This window comes from Epinephelus fuscoguttatus, linkage group LG21 (genome assembly GCF_011397635.1).
Source record: "Epinephelus fuscoguttatus linkage group LG21, E.fuscoguttatus.final_Chr_v1".
NCBI classification, from domain to species: domain Eukaryota; kingdom Metazoa; phylum Chordata; class Actinopteri; order Perciformes; family Serranidae; genus Epinephelus; species Epinephelus fuscoguttatus.
The window spans coordinates 18,467,910-18,490,854 of NC_064772.1; the positions used below are offsets into that span (position 1 = coordinate 18,467,910).

General features: G+C 41.9%; 1 protein-coding gene across 1 annotated transcript; it reads right to left on the bottom strand.

The window, feature by feature from the left end:
* Positions 1–2,752: 2,752 nt before the first annotated feature.
* htr5ab (5-hydroxytryptamine (serotonin) receptor 5A, genome duplicate b) lies at positions 2,753–15,810 on the bottom strand. Its single transcript, XM_049565151.1, has 3 exons — positions 15,690–15,810; positions 11,487–12,266; positions 2,753–3,208 (listed from the first exon to the last, which is right to left on the bottom strand). The coding sequence occupies exons 2-3, from the start codon at positions 12,192–12,194 to the stop codon at positions 2,876–2,878; spliced, it is 1,041 nt and encodes a 346-aa protein (XP_049421108.1). The 5' UTR covers positions 12,195–12,266; positions 15,690–15,810; the 3' UTR covers positions 2,753–2,875.
* Between the last annotated feature and the right edge of the window lie 7,135 nt (positions 15,811–22,945).

The following is a 22,945-nucleotide window of genomic DNA, read 5'->3' on the forward strand; positions in this document are numbered from 1 at the left end:
ACATAAATTCATGTTCCCCTGTAATAACTTTGGTGATCCCCTTTTCATGTAGTGCCATCATCAAGTTTAAGATAAAATACCTGCACCAGCTGCATTTTGTGTTCAGTGCTAATTAGCAAATGTTAGCATGCTGGCACACTAAACTAAGATGGTGAACATTAAACCAGCAAAACATCAGCATGTTAGCATTGTCACTGTGAGCATGTTAGCATGCTCACAGTGACAGTTAGCATGTCTCTCACAGCCTTACAGCTAGTGTGGCTGTATAATATTAGTCTTTTTAAAGGGACAGTTCACCCCAAAATCCATCACAATTTTCCTCTGATCTGTTGTATTTATCAATCTAGATTGTTTTAGTAAGCGTTGCAGAGCATTGGATATATTGCCCGTAGAGCTGTCTGCCTTCTCTTGAACATAATGGAACTAGATGACACTTGGGATGTGGTGCTCAAAGCACCAAAAAATAACAAGCAATGTCTCTTTCTAGAAATCATGACCCGATTACTCAAGTTAATACACAGGCCTTGATGTGATCAGTTTCATCTAGGAACTATTTTCCTTCTACTTAACTATACCCACCACCTGTATCACTGCACAGAAGGAAGTGTGCATCAACTCAGGTGTGCACTTGTGACAGCGCAAGCCTAAACGTTAATGGTGTCCTCCCCAGCTGAGCTGTAACATTAGCTACCTCAGTGGTGTTAGGTGAGATAGCAGTAGATGCACACCTCCTTCTGCTTGGTGATACAGTTGGTGGGTGTAGGTTGGTAGAAAGGAATAAGTTCCTACATGAAACTGCTCACAACAAGATCTGTGGATTATCGTGAGTAACTGGGTCATGATTTCTGCAAAGAGACATTACTCCTGAATTTTTCCAAATGTATTTCTTTGACACTTTGAGCACCACAAGCTGAGCGCCATCTAGTTCCATTATACTCAAGAGAAGGCAGACAACTCTATGACCAATATCTCTAACACTCTGCAACTTACACCAAAAAAATCTGGATAAATAAATAGGACTACATGTAGGAAGAAAAATACATGTTTTTGATTTTGGGTTGAACTGTCCCTTTAAATGGTTTATTTAGCTCAAAAATAGTAAATTTCTTGAATCATAAACATTTAATCCTTTAGTTTATCTTTAGAGTTCATAATCACCAAATCTGGAGATACATGGTTTTCACTTGACAGAGAGGTTAGATGCACCTATTAAGAAATGTTCGTGAGTCTTTGACATTGCTCTTCAACAGGAGCTCACTAACATGTAGCACAACTACTTGCTGAGGATCAGTTTATCATGCTTGATTCCTCACATTACAGTATATTACATGACATAATAAAGGTTCACTTACTGATTCTACAGTGCTGAACACTTTCAGTAGAAAGTGGCAATTTGTTCAGGAGATGGGGGAATTGTATAAAAAACATCATTAGACCAACTGAAGCTTTGTGTTCTGAGCCCATTAGGGATATCTGTATTGGTTAACATTAGCTTCTGATACTCCCATAATATAAAACCACTAGTCTTACTTTAAACATGCATGGTCTCAGTGCTTTACTTTCTCCATACAGTAAAGCAATGCTATTTTTTATTTTCTGATTTAACTCCTATTGAATTATCATGAATCTATTGTTGTGTTAATGCTTTGATAGCTTTACACCAGACCACACATCCTCTGGTTATCATAGTTGCTTTATTTATCTGCAGTGAGATGTAATAATTTGTGGCTGCAGGTTTCTCAACAATGCATCTATTCAAAGATGGTGGAAATAATAACTTGTCCTGCTATTTTCCTGCTTTATAAAAGGCATGGGAGTGTGTAGGTGTATGTGCAAAGAGAACTGATAGATATATATAGCCAGCATCAGAGGAGAGATTGCACGTTTATCTTGAAGTATCTATGAACAAATTGCATGTGTACCTGACTGTGAGGTGGAGGTCTCTTTACTGGAGGGCTGTCAGATCAGATAATTATTTTCTATAATCAAATCCATTTTTCATTCATTCATTTCTGTAACCGCTTATCCTCTTGAGGGTTGCGGGGTGGCTGACATCAGGCAGGAGGCGGAGTACACCCTGGACAGCTCGGCAGACTATTACGAGGCTAACACATAGAGATGGCCAATTTAGAGTAACCAATTAACCTATCCCCAACCTGCATGTCTTTGGACTGTGGCAGGAAGCTGGAGTACCCGGAGGCATGGGGAGAACATGTCCGCACAGAAGGAATCCCTCCTGGTATCGAACCAGGAAGCCTCTTGCTGTGAGGCGACAGTGCTAACCACCCCCAAATTCATGTTTTGTTTTTTTTTTGGTTAAAATGTCACTTACAACGATGAGCAAGAAGAATTGGTATACAGATAGTGTAGCAAATAATCCACAGTTTGTTCTTGGTTAATTATTTACGAGGGTTTTTTGTTCAGTTCTAAAAGATTTTTCATGAACATTCCTTCCAGCTTTACTTTGATTTTTTTCCCAGCAGCTTCACATGAGATGATGAAACTGTTTACGAGGGAGTTAACATGGCTTCCTCCCTAATAGGCCTGAAACAGCAGAGGGAAACTAACATGTAGACATCACTGTATCCACAACTGCCACAACACAGCCAGTTTATTCCTCTCTTTGTAGATACAGTAGCTCAGACACCTGTCTCAGTCCAGCTGTGAGGTTACCTCAGCATGGTAATCAACAAAACAAAACATAAATAAAAACAACACATTTATAAAGACAGTTTTTCAGACATAGTCTCTGGTTATCATCCATCTGAAGGATGACTGAGTGACAGATACAGACAGGTCAGTCCTTCTCTGTCTGGCGGGGTAACACTGTGGAGTGCATGCTGGTGTAGGTTGTCTGTCGAGCGTGCCGAGTGGCTCAGCGCTGACGGGAGAAGAGGTTCCTCAGGGCATTGTTGTAGTTCTTATTAAAGGCGGTGTATATGAGCGGGTTGAAGAAGGAGTTAGAGTAGCCCAGCCACAGGAAGATGCTCTTCCAGATGGGCGGGATGTCACAGGAGCACAGTGGGACGATGAGCTCGGTGATGAAGAAGGGGATCCAGCAAAGTACAAACACGCCGATCAAAATGCCTACCATAAGTGCCGCCTTTTTCTCCTTCTGCTCGCGCCATGTGTCGCCGTCTGTCTGGAAGGTCACGGTGGCGTGGCGCACGGTAAACACCATCTGCGGCTGATGTGTTTCGTCCTTTACCTGGGAGGGAGCCGATCAGAGAATAAATCAGTTACTCCACTGATTCATTTATCCGTGAGACACACCTGGCTTGTGTTAGAATTAAAATATCTTTAACAATGTATGCCATTTGGGCTGCTCTACAAAAGATGGATTATAGGTTGAAAAAAAGTGTGACTCAACAAGTGCATTCTTTCCTTACACACACACACACACACACACACACACACACACACACACACACACGACACAGAGCATAAATCCAGAGCAGTGTCTTAATCTGCATTTTCCAGCAGCCCATTTTGTGCCGTTTCACAAACATACTGCGCAGCTGGGAAAAGGAAAAAAAGAAAATGTCAACATTAATCTGCTGACTTTCTCCTCTCTTTATATGCTGCCTAGCACAGCTCAAGGCTGACTATTTTTTGTTTATCAGGTGAAGCTGGCCGGGGTCGTTCAGCAGCCTAACAGCTTTTATAGTGACGAATCAGCCCCCTAAATGTGTTGGAAGCGAAGCGCTCAGACTAACCCCTCTAAACTGTTGTGTCCTGTTCAACATTTAAACAACATCCTGCAGTCGGATGGAGAAAGTTGTTCACTCTGGAGCAAGTGTAGTTGAATCAATATGGGTCAGCAGGGCCTATAACTGTTTGGACGGATGAAGCCAGTCCATTAACAGCAGAGGCCACAGGTTAAAAGCATAGTGCTGTTGGGAAGGAAGTTTCAGATTCAGTGGATGGTTTAAGACACCTCAATATTAGATGCTGCAGGAGCTCAAATGAGCACTTAAGTAAGAATCCTCCTTTAAACATTGAATCGATGATGAGGTTATGATGTACTTTCAAACTAAGAAGGTGAGACTCACTCTGAATTACTCACTCAATCTTGTTTCCTGTCATTAAATATAGAGAAACGTATCCTTCCCAGCAACATGAGAGCTACGTTTGATATGAAGCAGTCTTCCTACTCTCCTCCTAGTGTTAACAAAACCAAACATAAACCTATATATGAAGCTTAAAAGAGGAGATGGTTAGCTTATCTTAGCATTAAGCTAGCCTGGCTCCGTCTAAAGCCTCTAAAGTAGGAAGTTACGCACCCAGAAAAGAAATAATTACAGCACGCAATCTTGAAAAACAACAATTAGTCATTTTTATTGTGTTAGGATCAATTTGCGCTGAATTTATGTGCTTGCTAGCTTACAACAAGCTAGCTCACAACAAGCTAGCTCACAATACTTCCTAAATACACCTTAACATTTCTGTTTGTGTATGAATCAAACAAACAATAGTGAGCTTTAGAGGTGCTGATTGGTGTTTTTTTTTGTCTAACTTTGGACAAAGGCAAGCTAGCTGTTTCCCCTTTGCTTCAAGTCTTTATGCTAAGCTAATCATCTTGTGGCTCTAACGTCCCACTGACTACATTTACATGCACAGAATATTCCAGTTTTTGCCCTTATTCCAAGACAGAATTGCCACCAAGCTGTTTACATGGATAAAAATGAATTCCCGCAATAGTCTACATACGGCTGTGTTTGACAGGGGTAGGTAACATGTGGGTCCGGAGGCACCGGTGGCTCTTAAGCCCCTCTCCAGTGGCACCCTGTGGCTTTGACAAAAAAATTGGAATACGTAAATGACAGTTTTTTATTTTTAACATTTTAATTTTCCTGTATCAATGCTGATCCAGTTGTAAAAATGTGTAGCCTATATACTGAATAAAAAAATGTTTTAACATCTACTGCCTGGCACCTTTTCCTCAAAACCTCGTCAAACCTCGATAGCAGTGGCTAGTCTTGAGACTCTCTAGCTGGCTAGCTTTGGGTGCCAAATCCAAAATAGTAAAAATCGTGGAATTAAATAGAGAAATTAGGGGTGCTTGGACAGATTTGTTTGTTTTCACTGCCAGCTCTGCAACGTTAAAGTACCAAATAATCCTAAATAGTGCCACGCACAGTCGCCACCTTGTGGTAAAACATATTAATGAATGCTCATGTTACCTTCATCATAAGGTTCAAATATGTTTTGCGGCTCCACACAGATATTTTATTATCATTTTTGGTCAAAAATGGATCTTTTGATAGTAAAGGTTGCTTTCCCCTGCCCTAACATGTCATGTATCATGTTAAAACATAGAAAAGTAAATTTTTTTGAGCTGCTTGCGCCATTTTGCGTCTTTGCATCGGATTTCCTGAAAGATTTCCAACGATGGTGGACATGTTTCATTACTTCAACCACCTTCTTGAAAAGGTCTGCATTGCGATATTTGCCCATATACAAAAGCCTGTTAATATCCAAGCCTTTCATAATGTTTAAAAGTAGGAGTGTTTCTCTTTGTGACCACAAATGTGTATTTTTCTTTTGGGCATGCAACCTTGCAAACGGTTGGCTAGCTGGTTTATGTACAATGCACAGAGCTGACCGTAAACAGGCGAGGGATGTGTCACAAACTGTGGTAAAAAACCCAACTGTGACACATATTCCGAATGCGCTGTGCACATGGTCAAAGAATGCTTCTAAAACCTGAATGATATCAGCATGTCCCACGTCTTAATCGTAAAATCTTGCATTTGGAGAAAGGCCTAATTCGAATAATCATATTCAGAATAACAGTAAAGTAATAGTGTACATGCTAACATAGTCACTGAATGTTAGCATAAGGGATGTGAACACTGTGTCTTCAGTGAGATTAAGTGCACAAAGTTAGGCTTCATACTCTGTGATTGACAGTGTCTTTCTTTGACAAGGACACCTGCAGATATGGATGGCTGTCTTTTATGACCACATTAAGAATCTTTTACTTTCTTCTTTTATGTGTTTAAAGGGTATTCATGTTCAGAAAAGAAAGACATGTGTACTTTTGAAGGTCAGGTGAAAGAATACAGCTGTGAGGTGAATACAGTTGTGAGGTTTTATGGAATCTAAAACGTAGAGTAAGTTTATGTATCAGTGTAATAACCTCAGTCACTTTTCATATTTGCAGTCACATTAAACATTTTCTGAATGATACATTTTACGACATTCAGTTCTGTAGTGTTGAGTTATTTGTGCATCTAGGCCAAGGATCTGTGCACCTTACCTATCAATGCACTCTATATCTGGTGGCATGTGTATGTGTCTTAATGTCTTTGAGTGGGTGTTGTTGATGGATGAGTGCAAGAGGTTTATTATCTTAGATGTGGATGCCATAGCTCACTTCACAACTCCGCGCAGACACTTTGCAGGGCTTGATGCCTCGACTCTTCGATGTACACTGGGAAATGATGAGAATAAACTTGAGCTGGGTAATGAGACACGTATAATGCAACCATAAGCTGTGAGTGTGTCTGTGGAAAGCAAAGTGACTAATAAAACATATTCAATTTAATTGCGATAGCTACAGGAGCGATTGCCTGTGTAATGAAACTTGGCATAAAGTTGCTGTACCAATGCAATAAAAGACGAGGCTCATTTATTCGAGGATAGGTCCTCCTTGACCATTAGCTTCTAATTTCGGGCCAACTGATGCCACACTTGCATAACTAAGGGGTATCTTGAGGATTTGAGGTAATTTTCAAAGTACACGTGTCACATAGATGAAAAGAAAAAAGCCTCCAATGTATGTTTTCTGTGAATCATTTCTCCCTTCTGTGGAAATTTGCCAAGTTCTCAGAATGCTCAAATGCTGAGCGATTTTCATAAGAAGCCTTTCATAGGTGGAGTAAGGCGTCTGCTCTAAGATGTCTAAAAGTGGCGTAATCTCTATCACCAAGGTGTTTTGGGGGCTTTTCAAATTGCATTTCCTTCAGTAAGGGTTGGTGAAAAGTGGGAGCTGACTCAATTTTCAGGGGGAAAATTTGCCTGATTAAATGTTTGCTAATGCTTGCTGAATAGATCTAGACCTTTGTGTCTGCTGATTAGCGAAACGCCAAAGCCAGAAAGGTGCAGTGGCCCATTAAAGATGCTAGAGGTGGTATTTATAGCTTTCTACCTTCTGCCTACGCACATTAACAAGCTGGTGGTGATGAGCAGGATTGCTGCAATTATTTGTCCGTATGCTCATACATTAGATACTTATGTCTCCCTGATTACTGTTGAATAGCTCATCAGCCAGAATAATAAATAATTGCACAGCAACTCATATTGGTAGGTCAGGGGCCTCAGCCAGATGACAGGGAGAGGAAGGAGAAAAACTCATCATTAGATATAGGACGAGTGTCAAATAAATTGCTGGCTGAAACAGTTTATTTGTCCTTGGAACATGTAGTTTATTAAAATCCACAGCAGCATCTCAACATGAGCGGTACATAAAGTCCTGTCAACCAACTTTGCTGACACATGTACAGCTCGTCACAGGGGACTTGAGGCCTGTACTACAAAGCTAGTTCAACTTATCAGGATATCTTTTCATTATCTGGCTTAACTAACTCTTACATTGGCCTTTTGGGTAACCACAAAGCTAGTTATCAGCAACTCTGGGTTTCATATCCAGCTACAAGCATGTTCATGCGAAAGAGGCGGGGATGTTGATTAAAAGCAACATCATCAGAAACATGAATGAAGTACTTCTTATGATATGAGATGACACAGTAACAACCCGCGGGAATGCTTCACCGGCAGTCATCGGTATGAAGTGTAAATGATAGCCTTATAACAGAACATGAAGAAACACAGGAAATAATTTCCAAATCCAGGCCAAGACCATAAATACGTGAAGGTATTATTCTATGTGAAATTAGAACAGAGTGAGTATTTTTGCTGTTTAGTAGGATGATGATGAAACTACTCTGAATATGTCACATAAAACACTTTAAAGTGATGCCAGACTGTTTAGGGTGGTAAAGTAGGTAAAGACTGATGAGGTCTACCTGACCGAAATGTTACATTTCTAATAAAATATAATCTTTTTTTTTTTTTCTTGTTTTCATCACACAGGGTGTAAAATAGCAACACTGTCACTGTGGACTAAAATAATCTTTGCATAAGTTAAAATGCAGCTGAAATCGTGTTTGTTAGAGGCTTGTTTTAAAACCAGTTGAAATAGAGCCCTAATAGAATTTTGTCCATGTCAGGTTACTTTTTTTCATCAGTGATCTGATTGGTCAGAGGTCAGGGTGTTGACTAGTTGTGATCTGATACACTTCTTTAAACTAACCAAAGTAACTTTATGTTAGGCACAAAACTTTATGTTACGAATGTAACGTCATCCGTGGGCTGCTAATTCGTCAGATATCATTCGAACCATTGTATGAGGACCAGTTGGTGCACTTGCTCTATGGGTGCCACGATGTGGAAGATCTGGGTAATTTTATACCAGTAAGTCGGACTTTTTTGCTTCATGTACAACTGAGCAACTTTTGTAGGAATTGACCCCCAGTGCTTTAGCTGGATGCTGCTGTATGTTTTAGATGATTTCTGAGCGACTTTGTGAAGGATAATTCACAAAGGTAATTTTTATGAACTAGGCAAAACAACTTTAATTGAACCTAAATCATTACAGTCTCAACAAAATATAACATTGTTTAATATAATAATGTTACCTATGAACAGATGTGGGTGTTCTTGGTGATGGTGTTGATGTTCAGCCACACAGACAATTCCAATTATTACACTGGATCAAATTAGTTTTTGGTTTTGGGAATGGAATAAACAGAACAGTGTATCGAGAGTCACTTTTACAGGGCCCCCAGCAAAATCTTTTAACCATCTTCAAAATGTGTTTTCTTTCCAACAAAGATGAGCCTAACACATAGCCTGTATAAAAATAACAGGAAAAGGGAAGGTGGAATGAAATTACCAAGCTCGCTGATCTGTTATTGGAGCTAGATTGAAAAGGGGTGGGACTTCGGAGGGGCTAATTCCTGCTGACTCTGAGCTCACTTTCACACCCTCAGAATTCCCAGCTGCAGCTCTCTCGGCTGATGGATGCTGGTCCTCTCCATGTCATCACATCTCTGTATCTGATGAGGGCTTTACAGGGCCACTTAGGGACCAGATTATTTTCAAGTGGAGGGAGTGTGGTTATGATCTTTCATCCCACGAGCAGCTCTGCTGGGCTTACACCAGTACAAGTCATCAGTGTTGCTCTGTATCACATTAATGCTAATGGGGGGTTAGTGAGTTTGCAGCACGCTCTGGTGGGTTGTAAAGACTGGACGTGGCATGTATAAAATCATACTGTCTGTAAAAGTCTTTTCAGGACACACTTGGGTATTGTGGATCGTTACAGCTGGCTATCTGGTTTGGAATGCCAAATCTTACAAATGTGTATTTCTAGTCACTTAACAACCTGGTCTGTTGTGGTTGTAGGCAGGTGCAAGATTTCCAAGTGAAATGACTAATAGACTGGTGCCACAATGTGTTTGCCTCCATACTCACATATGTGGTACATCAATCATTGTACTTTTTGCCTGCTGGGCTACGTAATATGCTGGTGAACTGAACTGAACTGAACTGTACATGTTATATATTTTTCACTGTACATATTTTCACATTCACATTTTGAGCACTGAGCTGTCGCCTATGTGCTTGTTTTCCTGGGGAAAGTGTCAGGCTTTTACTATGTGTTCAATATTAGCAGATATTCTAGGCCTCAAAACAGCTTCCTTTGCCTGTTCTCTGCATTTCTAAAGGCCTCAGTGTCCGTCATGAATGTGTTCTAATATTTCCTGTCTCCTTAACTGAGATTTAACAACAGCCTAGTGTGATAAGGTTTCTGAACCTAACTGGAGTGTGTCCTGTATTTATTTATTTTGTCCAATGCTCTGCACAGTCCTGGTTTCCCTTGCCTACTTCTCCTGGGTAAAAGTTTTCCTCAGTCTTCTTACTACTGGTGACTTCTCTAACTGACTTAAGCAAACATTTACCCTCCCAGTGGCCCCTTTTCCTACATTTTCTACACTCAGTTGCAGTGCTGGGCATTGCCTGGGGCATAATGCTTCTCCGTCCCGCATCGGAGCACTTGTAGTCCCCCGAGTTGGTTTGCTCTCCTCCATCACTTCTCTCCTTGGCTGGCTGTCTTCCACCTTTCCTTGATGGTTGCTGGAGTGTCACCCTGCAGGCTGAGTGCTCCCTGTTGGTCCTGCTGGCTTACGTACTTTGCTGCGTCCTGTGCTTTTCATACCATCTGCATGGCAGTTTCCAATTTGAGGTCAGACATGAGCTGTGGTCTTCAAAGTCATGACTTGGAATTATTTTTCAGCTTCATAGCCCATTGTGTAAATAGGTCTGCTAACCTGAATCTCGACACCAACTTTACAGCCCACCAGTACAGTTTGAATCTCCAGGAGGGCCAGACATTCAAAACTGAAGCTTTAATGAGCTGAACTTCACCTTAGCATTGGATGTATCTCTCAAAACACCTCTAACACCATCTCAAGTAAACTGCTGGCTGACACAGCTTATTTTCAACCAGAACATGTGGTTCAATACATCCACAACAGCATTTCAACATGTGCAGTATAGAAAGTGTTGTTAACCAACCTTGCTGACTCACATGAAGCTAATTCTAGCTCTCTGATTGGTTTCAAGGAGTGTCAGTCTATATGTTTTTACCCAATACCAACAATACCTATGTAAACTGTGGCTATGAAGCTGCCATTGGCCGGTTATTTTGGCTGGCCAATGGTGTTCTCCACCTCTCGTGCCATCTGCGAGTTAACGATTTCAAAATCCTCTTTGCAACAGGAAACAACAGCCTCCTAGCTAACAATCTACGTGCTGAAAATGGCAAATTTTGGCGCAGATTTGGATCATACAATAAGTCATGCCAGTTTTGTTCTTTCGGTGAATTGATGTAAAGATCTATGATGAATAAGACGACTTGTGAAAGCACCTTGGAAAGGCCCAGACTCTGTCCCGCAGGACTCTCATGTCTGATGTGGATCTGCTTCCTGACATGGCCAGTCAAGGTTGGTTTGCCACATCTTTAGTAAAAATTGAATCATACAGTCAACATACATTTGTTGCTGTTTTTTGTGGCGTTTTCTTTTGCCAAGAATTCATGACAGTGCTTGTCTCCCCATGTGTAAATGCTCTATCAAAAAAGTCCCCCCTCGATGTTATTTTGCGAGGGCACTGTTGCTGCATCCTGGCCTTAGCACTGCCCAAGACAAATGTGACTGGTTTAAAGATATACAAACAAGTCGAGGTGTTTTTTCCCCTACTTCAGAAGGATAATGCACTTATGGACCTTTCTCTAGCGCTGCTTCTCTAACTTGACTACCCAATACCTTGACGAGGAGAAGGTTATGATATTATGACTTATAAGGTTTGAGAGGTTATTTTGAGATAGTTTATATAAAAAAAGGAAAATGAATAATCACCTCAGCCATGGGTGTTATTGTGTTGGTCTTGCGGGAGCCAATCCGAAACTTGGCAGCCTTGTAGATCTTCCAATAAACAAACAGCACCACACAAAGCGGCAGGTAAAATGCTCCGAAGGTGGAAAAGATAGTGTAGGACGGCTCCTGGCTCACTTGGCACTTCATCCCCTCTGTGTAGGTCTCCCCCCAGCCAAATAGAGGTGACAGGGAAATGATGGAGGACAGCAGCCACGTGAGTGCGATCATCACATTGGAGATCTTCTTGCGCGTCTTGAGTGTGTACTCTAGGTGCCTGGTGATGGACCAGTAGCGGTCCAGCGCGATGGCCGTCACGTTCCAGATGCTGGCCGTGCAGCAGAGCACGTCGAAGGAGATCCACACCTGACACAGAACGCGGCCCAGTTTCCACAGCCTGCCGTTCAGCTCGTGGACGAGGCTCAGTGGCATGACCAGGGCGGCCACCATGACGTCGGAGATGGCCATGGAAGCCACGAGGTTGTGGGGCACCCGGTGGAATGTCCTCACCCTCAGGATGGTTACGAGCACCAGCAAGTTCCACACAAAGGTGGCCACCACCAGCATTGCCAGTAATGTAAGAGTGAGCACGCTGAAAACAGAAAAAGGCCGGTAGATGTTTCCCCCGGAGTCATGGCCGTCCAAGGCTCCACTGAAATTGGCTGTCAGTATGCTGGTGTTGGGATACGTCATGGTAGCTGCTCTTGCCCTGCAGCCAAGGGCCAAGACAATGCAGAGACAGTTTCAGCAGACAGCTGATGCATTCTGTAGCGGGGAGAGAGAAGAGGAGGAACTATTTTAATGTGATTGTTGAACGTAAGCCTCTCACATCTCTTTGTATCAATGAAAATTCATTAAAATTCAACAACATATGCTAAAAGTTGAACAAAAATAGCAGCTTTTACCACTGGCTTTGCACCATTGCGTAAATGCACCACAGTGTACATCACAGTGTCGCTCACAAGAGAGGCACTTAAATGATTTGCTCACAATAGTAAAAAGCACTTGAGTTTCTAACAGCTGTCAAGTAACCTGCCTACAACTTTCAAGTGCAATTTCATCTGCTGTTAAAAAGGCTCAAAAGTACTCCGGGACATCTCGGGGTCTGGAAAAGACCATAAATATTCAGTTTCATCATCCCACTGCTGTCCTTTGATTTGCATCAAAGTCAGACCTCTATTGCAAAATGAACAGTTTTAAGTGGAGTCTTTGTTGTACACTCATTCGGGAATATCTCACTCTTGTACCCGATAGAGAGATTCCTCTGTTCAACATTGTGGAGTTGTATGTTTTAAGTGGTTGTGGAGAGCGGCATCTATTTTCATTTTAAATTAGAGAGTCTGTTGGAGAGACACTCTGCATTAACATAGGATTGTCTCTGTTTCAGATTCACAAAAGAAAAAGATTTGACATGCCAGCTCTATCAATACAGTCACAGGAGAGGAGAGGCAAGTTGCAAAGTCTACGCCGCACGATGTTCAGCAGTGCAGAAACAATGAATCTCAAATCACCAACCACGCATACTGTCTGTCAGCGGGATGTTGTAAAGTTTGGTATTGATCTTTACAACTTGAAACTGCTATAAATGAATAGAGCAACTCAATCACAAGTGGCACAGTTACATAAATCAGTTATCAATTATATGATTTCTGTGACTATTTAACGAGAAACGTTAAATGAAAATCCATTCTTTGTTCCCCCACTAAGAGTCACAGAAGCAACATTTTCAGCAGCATGACTGGGGGCAATAACGATTTCATGCATCACGTTTTGGAAAACATATTCAGACGTGCCTGATTAAACAGTCTCTTAAGATGTAAATTTTCAGTCATTAATTCTAATTTCTTTCTTTATAAATCAGTTTAACTTTCCCTACTCCTCCGGCTTTAACATACTCCTGTGAGCTGCTATTGCTCCTAACAATCCTCCCAGGCTTTTTGAATTTTCTTACCTTGACCCAGTGAATCTGCCACACCAACTTTCGTGTTTAAAGTGCAGTTTTAGCCTCAGTCTTGAATACTGAATAAAACCATTCATTTTGCATGTCTCCTCTTTGTGACATTGAAGCTGAATGAGGGGATCTGGATGACTTGCTAAGGTTTTTTTTTTCTCCTAGGCCTCTGGGTGCAGTGCAAATGTCTATAATGAGTGTACCTAATGCATATAATTCAGTCGAAATAATTGTCCCTAAGTGAGTTTCATATAAATTGCAGGATATAATCAATAGATTCATATTCTTGTGGGTGGTTAGCCCCTAATAACATTACTTTTGGCTGTATTACCGAAGCATTCATTTGATGAATAAATCAATCAAATGTTTCTTCTGAGGATGTGACGGTTTGTCTGCAAGAAAATCAACAGGAAAAAATTAAAATACAACAGAGTCCCACATGAAATGCTTTATTCATATATATTTTTACACCCAGTGGGTCGTGTCAGAGTGTTTGCTTGTTGTCAATCACTGAGCCTCATCAATAAGGACCGACGGATAATAACAATATGAGCCATGTCCCTGTCAGTCCATGTATTTATGTGACATGTGACACTGTCTCTTAGCATCACAAGCCGTGCCCTCTAATCAAAGGGTCCAACCAAGCACACCGATAGGCCCTCAGCTCTCCCTTCTCCCCGCGCCTATTAACAAGCCTAATAGCCATGAAATTGGACAACCGTTATGAAGGGAACAGGCAATCAAACATGCCTGTTCACTCCCTCAAACGGCGGCTGTCAGTCACTCTGTAAAAGGCAGACACACACACGGCAGAAAGACGCATGCAAATGTATATATATGCATAAGTGAGAGGAGTGAGGGTGGAGATGCTGACAGACGCCGAGACAGGAATCGTGTTCACAGACGTCAAAGGATAATACCTGAATACATTTAAGTCTGTGCTTTAGAGTGTTTTTCGGACAGCTGTGTGGGTAAAGTGTCAATTCAGGTCAGTTGCTGTCTTGAGACTTGCAAGTGCCAGCTGGTTCACTGAGCATATTTGCTCGAGAGCCTTGTGGGGATTTAAGTTAACTGTGAGACATTAAACAAGGACAGAGCGTGATTAACATCTCATTACCCAACTTAAGGTTGTTTGTGTTTACTTTTTAATTTAAGTAGGATGAAAGGGGCGAAAATGACAGAACAGAGACACATTTATTTGCTGCTTACGGAGCTGCAGAAGGGAGATATTTCCAAACCACATACATTTCATTCTAATTTAGAAATGAGCAAATTAATCAGTGACTAAAATCCTCTCTGAGCTTCACGAGGCTTTGCAAGAAAGCCACACTGCACCCGATGCAGCAAAAGGCAAGATGTTGGGCGCAAACTTAGATGAATGTGTTCTGCATGCTCTTAAAATTAAGTTTTCTTCTCTGCCATTGTTCCTGGCCACCATAAATAAAACGAGTGTAAAGTCTCAGGAAAATAATCAGCAAGTCCTACACATATTTGTTTCTGTTTCTAATTTCTTTTCGCCCCCTCTATGCAATCAGCCTGCTGATAAAAACAATTCCCAACAAAGCACAAAAGGCTGCCAGCTGCAGTTTCAGGTAAAAACTACTTCGACATCTCAATTCCTTTTCATTTTTTGTGTCCACACTGTCACAACCTGACACAGCAAGAGTGTGAATGGCATTCTCTTTGTGTGGAGCTCTTCTTTCTGAAACGGTCGTAGGCTCATTTGTTATACGGTTTTCACCAAGGAGGGTTTCTCTCAGGCTTCAGAGGGCTGACATTTGCAGCTGAAAGGAAGGGGAATGTATAGATGTGTCCTCTAGCTGGGGTCATATTACAATCATAAGGCATGCATAAGGGTGACCTGAGTGGGGATGCTGTTACTCAGCAGCTTTGGTCTGTGGTTTGGTGTTTCCAAACCATTTGAAGCATGCTCCTCTTTCTCACTGAAAAAAAATCACATGCACATTATTAACTGAAATCCAGTTTCTGAGAGATTTATTCCCCAGAATAATAACTTTACCATATAAATATTAAGGATCCCCTGTAGAGCTCACTTGTCCCATGAGGTTTCCTGTCATCACTTGACTCTGGTTATATCTGATTATCAACCGAGACACTTGTTACACAACATCTCAACAACACAGCCTCACTTTTTAATCCTATTCCAGAAATAAAGCTATTCCTTGTTGGGGAAAATAAAACTCGGCGGCAACGATTCATATCCGGAAATAACTCACCCCATTAACAGTTCGGCATAAAACAGTCCCGCACGACAAGATCTCTGCTCGGTCTTAACCTCTCCATCGACATTCACTTTGCTGGCGCGTCAGCGGAGTGATTGAACCGCCCGGCTCAGTGTTGATGACAGCAGCAACACACCTCGCACTGAGGATACAGAGCCGCTGGAATGAACCACACAGTGGTCGGAAGGGGGAACTGAGTCCAATTCAGATGGTAAACACTGCGTTTTCTCGGCATGTGGGAGACGCGCGCGTGTGTTTGTGGCGTGCACTTGGCGCGAGCAACAGCTGTCTTTTGAGAGGCGTGCGGTGTGGATGAAGACGGTGCCTCTGTATTGTCACACTGTTGGTGCCGCTCTGGAAACATTCCCTCTGTGTAATTAGTCTTGTTCTGCAGTGATCAGAGGTGGCTTGAGGAGACACGGACCCTGCTGCTTTCTGATGGATGATACTTCCACGCGGCCACCCTTGTAACTCCCGTGTCCTGCACATTAATGCGCATTTCGCGCAAAGTAATTCAAATGTCATATATTGGCAGGAGCGCGGCTCAGAACTACTTGTAATCAAGTTTCCATATTTGGCTTTATTCCTCATTTCCAGTGGGACACTTCCTTTGTCCTGACCTGAGGAAATCTCCCAGGATGATTGATTTAATTAAATCATCATAGGCTGCACCGCAGTAACACTTTGCATACAGGACCAGAACACTCTGTGACCGTTTAGTAAAGCATGTATCCATCTTGCTTATTAATGTTAATTACTTCCACCTGCAGCAGACCTGTAGCTATACAAAACCAGGAGTGGATACAAGAGGGCAGCTGATACAAAGGAACATCTATGATTCCTATCAGATTTTATAATGTCATGCTGACGGTGTCTGAGGGGCAGGGGTGAGACAAATAAAAAGGCACCAGTGTGCAGAAAATTATGATGCATTCAGGATGAATCAGGTCCAAAAAATGGTTAACATTAAATTTGTTTTTATTAATTATTAAATTTGTGTCTATATTTAAATGTACTATATCTAATACTATAGATAGCCTACTACTAGCTTTCCAGCATGTACAGCTGCCTGTTTGTCACTGCATTTCATTTTCTCCATTTAAGGGCACCAATTACTGCACTGCATTGCATTTTCTGCACTGGAAGGGCACCCTGGAGGGCACTGTATCATGTTTTCTCCATCGTAAGTGCACCCAATACTGAATTGCATCACATTTTCTCTACAAGAAGGGCACCCTAAGGCACAGCATCACATTTTCTCCACTGAAAGGGCAGCTTAAAGGGGACTGCATCATGTTTTCTCCACTGGAATGATACACTGGAGAGCACTGCATCATGTTTTCTCCACAGGAAGGGCATCCTAGAGGGCACTGCCTCACATTTTCCCCACTGGGTAGGTGCCCTAGAGGGCGCTAAATCACATTTTCTCCACTGGAAGGGCACCCTATAGGGCAGTACATTGCATTTTCTCCATTTTAAGGACACCAATTAGTGCACTCCATCACATTTTCTCCACTGACAGGGCACCCTCGAGGGCACTGCATCATGTTTTCTCCATTGTAAGTGTGTCCAATACTGAATTGCATCACTTTTTCTCCACTAGAAGGGCACCCTAAGGCACTGGCTTACATTTTCCCCACTGTGTAGATGCCCAGAGGGCATTGAATCTCATTTTCTTCACTGGAAGGGCACCCAACAGGGTACTGCATTGCATTTTCTCCATTTTAAGGACACCCATTTGTGCACTGTATTACACTGTCTCTACTGAAAGGGCACCCTATAGAGTAGTACACTGGGTTTTGTCCACTGGAGGGGCACCAAAGAGGGCACTGGATCACATTTTCTCCACTGGAAGGGCACCATAAAGGGTACTGCATTGCATTTTCTACATTTTAAGGACACACATTAGTGCGCTGCATCACATTTTACCTACTGAAGGGGCACCCTACAGGGCAGTACATTGCGTTTTCTTCATTTTTAGGACACCCATTAGTGCACAGTATGAAATTTCCTCCACTGGAAGGGCACCCTAGAGTGCACTGCATCATGTTTTTTGGTCATTGTAAGTGCACCCAATACTGAATTGCATCACATTTTCCCCACTAGGGCACCCTGGAAGGCACTGCATCATGTTTTCTCCACTGAAAGGGCACCCTAGAGGGCACTGCTTTACATTTTCTCCACTGAAAGGGCACCTAACAGTGTATTGCATTGCATTTTCTCTATTTTACTGACACCCATTTGTGCACTACATCACACTGTCTTTAGTGAAAGGGCCCCTATAGGGCAGTACATTGTTTTTTCCACTGGAAGGGCACCCTGGATGTTGGTGTTTTGCCATTTTAAGGACACCCATTAGTGCACTGCATCCCCATGCACATTGGAGGGCACATTTTTATCTCAATTTCATGTACACTGAGCCACCATAGTGTGCACTTTATCATTATTTTAATCTACTATAGGGGCATCCAAGAGAACACTTGTGCAGCATTTTTTCTAGTCCACCAGTGACCGTGAAGGTAACTGACATCCAACTGTCCTTTACTGTAATACAGCAATAATACAGAGCAATGCTCTGGCTACAAACTGACTGTTAAGTTTCACAGGCACACCATGAATCCCTACAGTAACATGATAAATGAGAATCCAGATACACGTTGTGGTTTCGGACCATAGCCAGCAGTGCAAGCTTTGTGGCAGCTGCTACTGCAGTGTAAATGTCACATCACACACCTTCCACTTTTGTTTTACTCCAGCAACCTTGGAGAGTTCGAGGAGTGCTTATCTAATTGTCGCTTGTACTAACACTCACTTCCTCTAAATCCATGGGATTTGTTTGAAACATCTGCTGAAAGAGGATGAGTGTACTTCGGTAACTAACCATGAAATATGCAGCTGCACACATGTATAGGCACACTCGGCGTTTATCACATCATCCCTGCTTAAGGGAAACATTGAGTATCTGTCGGGCCCTCTCGCTGTCTCCCAACTCCTCCCACTGCTATTACTCCTCCTCCTCCCCCCTTAACTCCCTCATACAGGTGATGCTGATGCACAAAATCAAATCAGCTTAGCAGTTGCTTGTGCAGTAAGTGCTGAATAACCTGCTTTGTGAAATTGTGTCTTGCTAATTATAGGGCTATGAAGGCATTAATGCAACCCACTTAAAGTGTCAGTGTAAAGTGCTCCTTATTAAAACAGATGACATACTTGTGCTTCCAGCTGTTTAGCCTTTTAGTCTGCAGACTTGATGAAAATACACTGTAGATGAAAACACTGGAAGGGCTCATGCAGCGTTGTCTTGTTTTTGCAACAGAAAAGAGGAAAAGTGTGAGTACTAATCAAGCTTAACATTTAACTCTGTGCCACCAGAAAAATCACACTGTGTCCTGGGTAGAGCAGCTGTGACTCACCTTACTCGCACTAAATGCAAACATCACACTTCCTCTGCTCTGTTCCCTTGTCTGAGGCGAAAGGGTCTTTTTATCCTTGTTTTCTCTGGGCACTTTGCTGTAAATCACGTCTCTGACCTTGTCCCGCCAGGCTGGTCTCGTCCCCATAAATAGCCAGCCATCAATTATTCCTCTTACTACCAGAATTTAACACTGTCAGCAACTACAGCTTCACATCCCAGGCCCTGGAAAATGACGAGAGAGAAAAATGTGATGCGATACTGGAGCGGGGACTTTGCTGGTAAACCTGCCACATAAATTCGCAGTGTGTCTGGACTGCAGTAATTGTGCAATGAGTGATTTAACGTTAACTACAGAGAAACATGGCACTTCATATTAGGGTGCCTTCTGTTTGCTCTATGATCCCACAAGGTCACACGTGAGTATGTGGGAACATGTTGTACATACTAAAACCTTAACTGCCCTGTTGAAGCAGTGTCGTGATTTATTAGGTCTTTTGGAGAGTTCCTTACATACCTTCTCACTGATTAATTGTGCCAGTTTATACATTTTTGCTACAGGAAAGCCAGTTTGTAAAATGTGTTTATTTATTTGGCTTTTTCATTGGGATTTTATCCAAACAACAAAATTCTTAAGGGTGACGTTAAATGAGGTGACTGGCTAAATGTGCTGCGGAAGATAAAGAGCTAAACCTTTTGAATTGGAATCACAAATTCTTCCTCCGTCCTGCCTACAATGTTGATACTGTCAAGCTCCACTGTCATGTGTCCCTGACAGTTAATGATATCTGTCTGCACTGCACCACCCACATCTAATTAGAGCTTCAGTGTGTGTCAGTAGCTGGTGAGGCAGGAGTAGGTTCAGACAGGCAAGGTGTTAGGCTGTGATGTGCTGAGGCAAGCAGCGCTGTCCCAGTAGATGAAGGAAAAGAAGGAGAGATTCGATAAATTGTGACGATGGAGCGGCAGAGGTCCTCTTTGATGGACTGTTGACGGAGTACACAGGGAGCAGGATTTCCTGCACACAAGCAATGCTCACCACTTGTACTATATGTTCAAAAAATAGTTGCCACGGTTGACTCAATGTAACAATGACCTCAGGTACAGCGTGCATGCCGAAGACTGCAGCAAGTCTGCAGTGTAATGAGGCTGCAGTATAATCGTGTTGTTCTACTGGATTAAAACATGTTTATTAAGGAGAAACTTTAGTTGTTTAATGTAGCATTTTCTCTTAAATTAGCACACATGCTAAAACTGTAAAAATCTAAAAATCTCTGTGGCTTGTAGCTTAACACAGCTAATTTTTACTCAATTAGAAGTGATTTTGCTGCAATCAAATGTATCGACAATTAACCTATGGATGAATTGTAACAACTTTAATATGAAAAACTGCAAATGCATATTTAAAGGTAGGGTCTGGAGGATTTTCCAGTTGCTGTTTGTAAACCCACATTCAAATTTGGCCCCTCCTGTCAGGCTCAACTCTCCGGAGGTACGGAAGAAAGCTTCACAGAAGAGGTTCAGGCAAGGCTCGCGCTGGTGCACGCTCGGACACGCTCGGGCACGGCACCTGCGCTCTCTCATTGGCTGGGGAAATCTCCACCCAGAAGCGGTCTGAGCTCACAAAAACATCAAAATACAGTTAAAGGGCAGGAGCTCTGCAAACAGAGTCACCACCACACATGAGTAGAAGCCCATAGGTGATGATTAAGCAGGATTTCATTTGTGTATGTCTATATTTTGTTTTGTTTGAAAATCCTCCAGATCCTACCTTTAACGGCGTGGTTGCTTTGAGTGATGGGCTGTCTGCGAGGCATCCACCCCTCGTTCATCCATAGTTCCACCCTCTTGTCAAATATGGTCAGTTCTGGCTGCAAAAAACAAACAAAAAAATGAACAAAACAAAACAAACAAACAAAAGACAAGCAGCCAAGATGCCAAACTCAAGGCTTCAAACAAGGTCCACAAACAATGGTTGACGACAAGGCAAAATGGATTTCCATGGATGGAGTCTGATTACCATTTGGGCTGAAGAGTTAGTACAACGGACACTGGATGATTCATATGGCAACCTGGCGATAAATGAGGCAGCCTAGGCATGGCAAATGAAAATGATTTATGTGTTTATTTGCATAGAGCAGGGAAGTGAGATTCAATCCCAAGTGGCCGCTCAAGATGCATGGAGACGATTCCGAACCATGTCATGTCTTTACAGACTGTCCACTTGTGATTGAATCACCTAAAATGCATGTTAATACGAGGTGTAGATGGGACCTAAGAAGATAAACATGGTGAGCATCATACTTGCTAACCATCAGCACGTTAGCACGCTGACGCTAGCATTTAGCTCAAGGCATCGCTGTGCTTAGGTACAGACTCACAGCGAGGCTGCAGACAAATTTTAGACTTGACAAAGACCCTACTTTGTACAAAAAGTGACATTTTTCTACTGATACACATTTTTACTACATATGGTTAGTTTTTAAATATTACTGAAAAAGTATCGGCTAAAATATATATTTTATATGGACCCAGGAAGAATGACTTTGCATGACTGCAAACAACAACAAAAAAATTTCACACACCTTTTTGGGTGTTGGTTGTGGGTGGTTGTTATTTCTACCACTAACACCCCCTCCAATCAAAAAAAAATCTTCTTTATATCCTCTTTTAAGTTGTTATTGACACACACACACAGTCTTTCATCATCTTCCCCTGAACGTTTGGCTGGTTTTTAGGCGTTGCACATAATATGAGGGACAGAGGTGTCCTTATTGTACAGCAATCATCTTGATAAATTGCTCTGACCCCGTGGGGTGCTGTGAACTTGCCAAGTCTGGAAATACTTCAGCAGCATGCTATGTTGGAGGAATTTTAAGCTGCTATAAATGACAGATGGAGGCTCTTGTTTTCTTTCCTTCAGAGTAATGTAAGAAGAATGCTCAGATTGTTAGTGCAAAGCTATATGATGCTGTCAACATCAGTGTCAGTATACAACACTTTTTCTTAAAGCATTTATTTATTTATGACTTCTCACACAAGCAAACTGACCCTGAGATTAAAAATATCAGCACTGAAATGAATTTTTGGGAAAATAAATACTTCTCTAAAATCGTTATTTTCCTCCTGGTTGCTACTGTCAACTTAGATTTTTAAATATAAGACTGAATAAGTACTTGCAGCGCATATCAGTCAGGGAAAGATTTTCTGGCCTGTTTCTTCTCTCATTTTGGGTGGCCACAATGCAGATGATATATTCAGTCTTATTCACACCTTTCCAGAGATGACACATTGAGTGTAATGCATTTCAAAACACAATGACTCAGTGCATGAATTGCGAGTCTTTGGTCACTTAGCTCCCTGAGTGAAAGGCATTATAGACGTCTGTCAAAACATGCATCCACCTGTCTTTTATCCTGAAATGAATTCAGTTCCTAATTTACACCCTCTGGGGAGCATCTGATTGTTCCAGACGAGTTTATCATCGTCATGAATAATGCCTGTGATTCAAGTGGTTAAATACCAGTTAGCGTAAAGCACTTTTCAAAGCAACTCAGCGTCACCATCAGAGTGTTGCGCATTATAATCTTATCTGCATTTACCCTTTTAAAGGTCCTGTGTGTAGGATTTAGGGGCAGAAATGGTATGTATTATTCATAACTAGGTTTTCCTTAGTCTATAATCACTTGAAAGCGATGATTGTTGTATTTTTGTTACTTTAAAATGACCTGTTTATATCTACATAACACTGGGTCCTCTTCATAGATGTATAATAATACCACAGACATCTCTTTAACAACTGTGGTCTGTTGAGAAAATACTTTTTGGGCTGCATGGG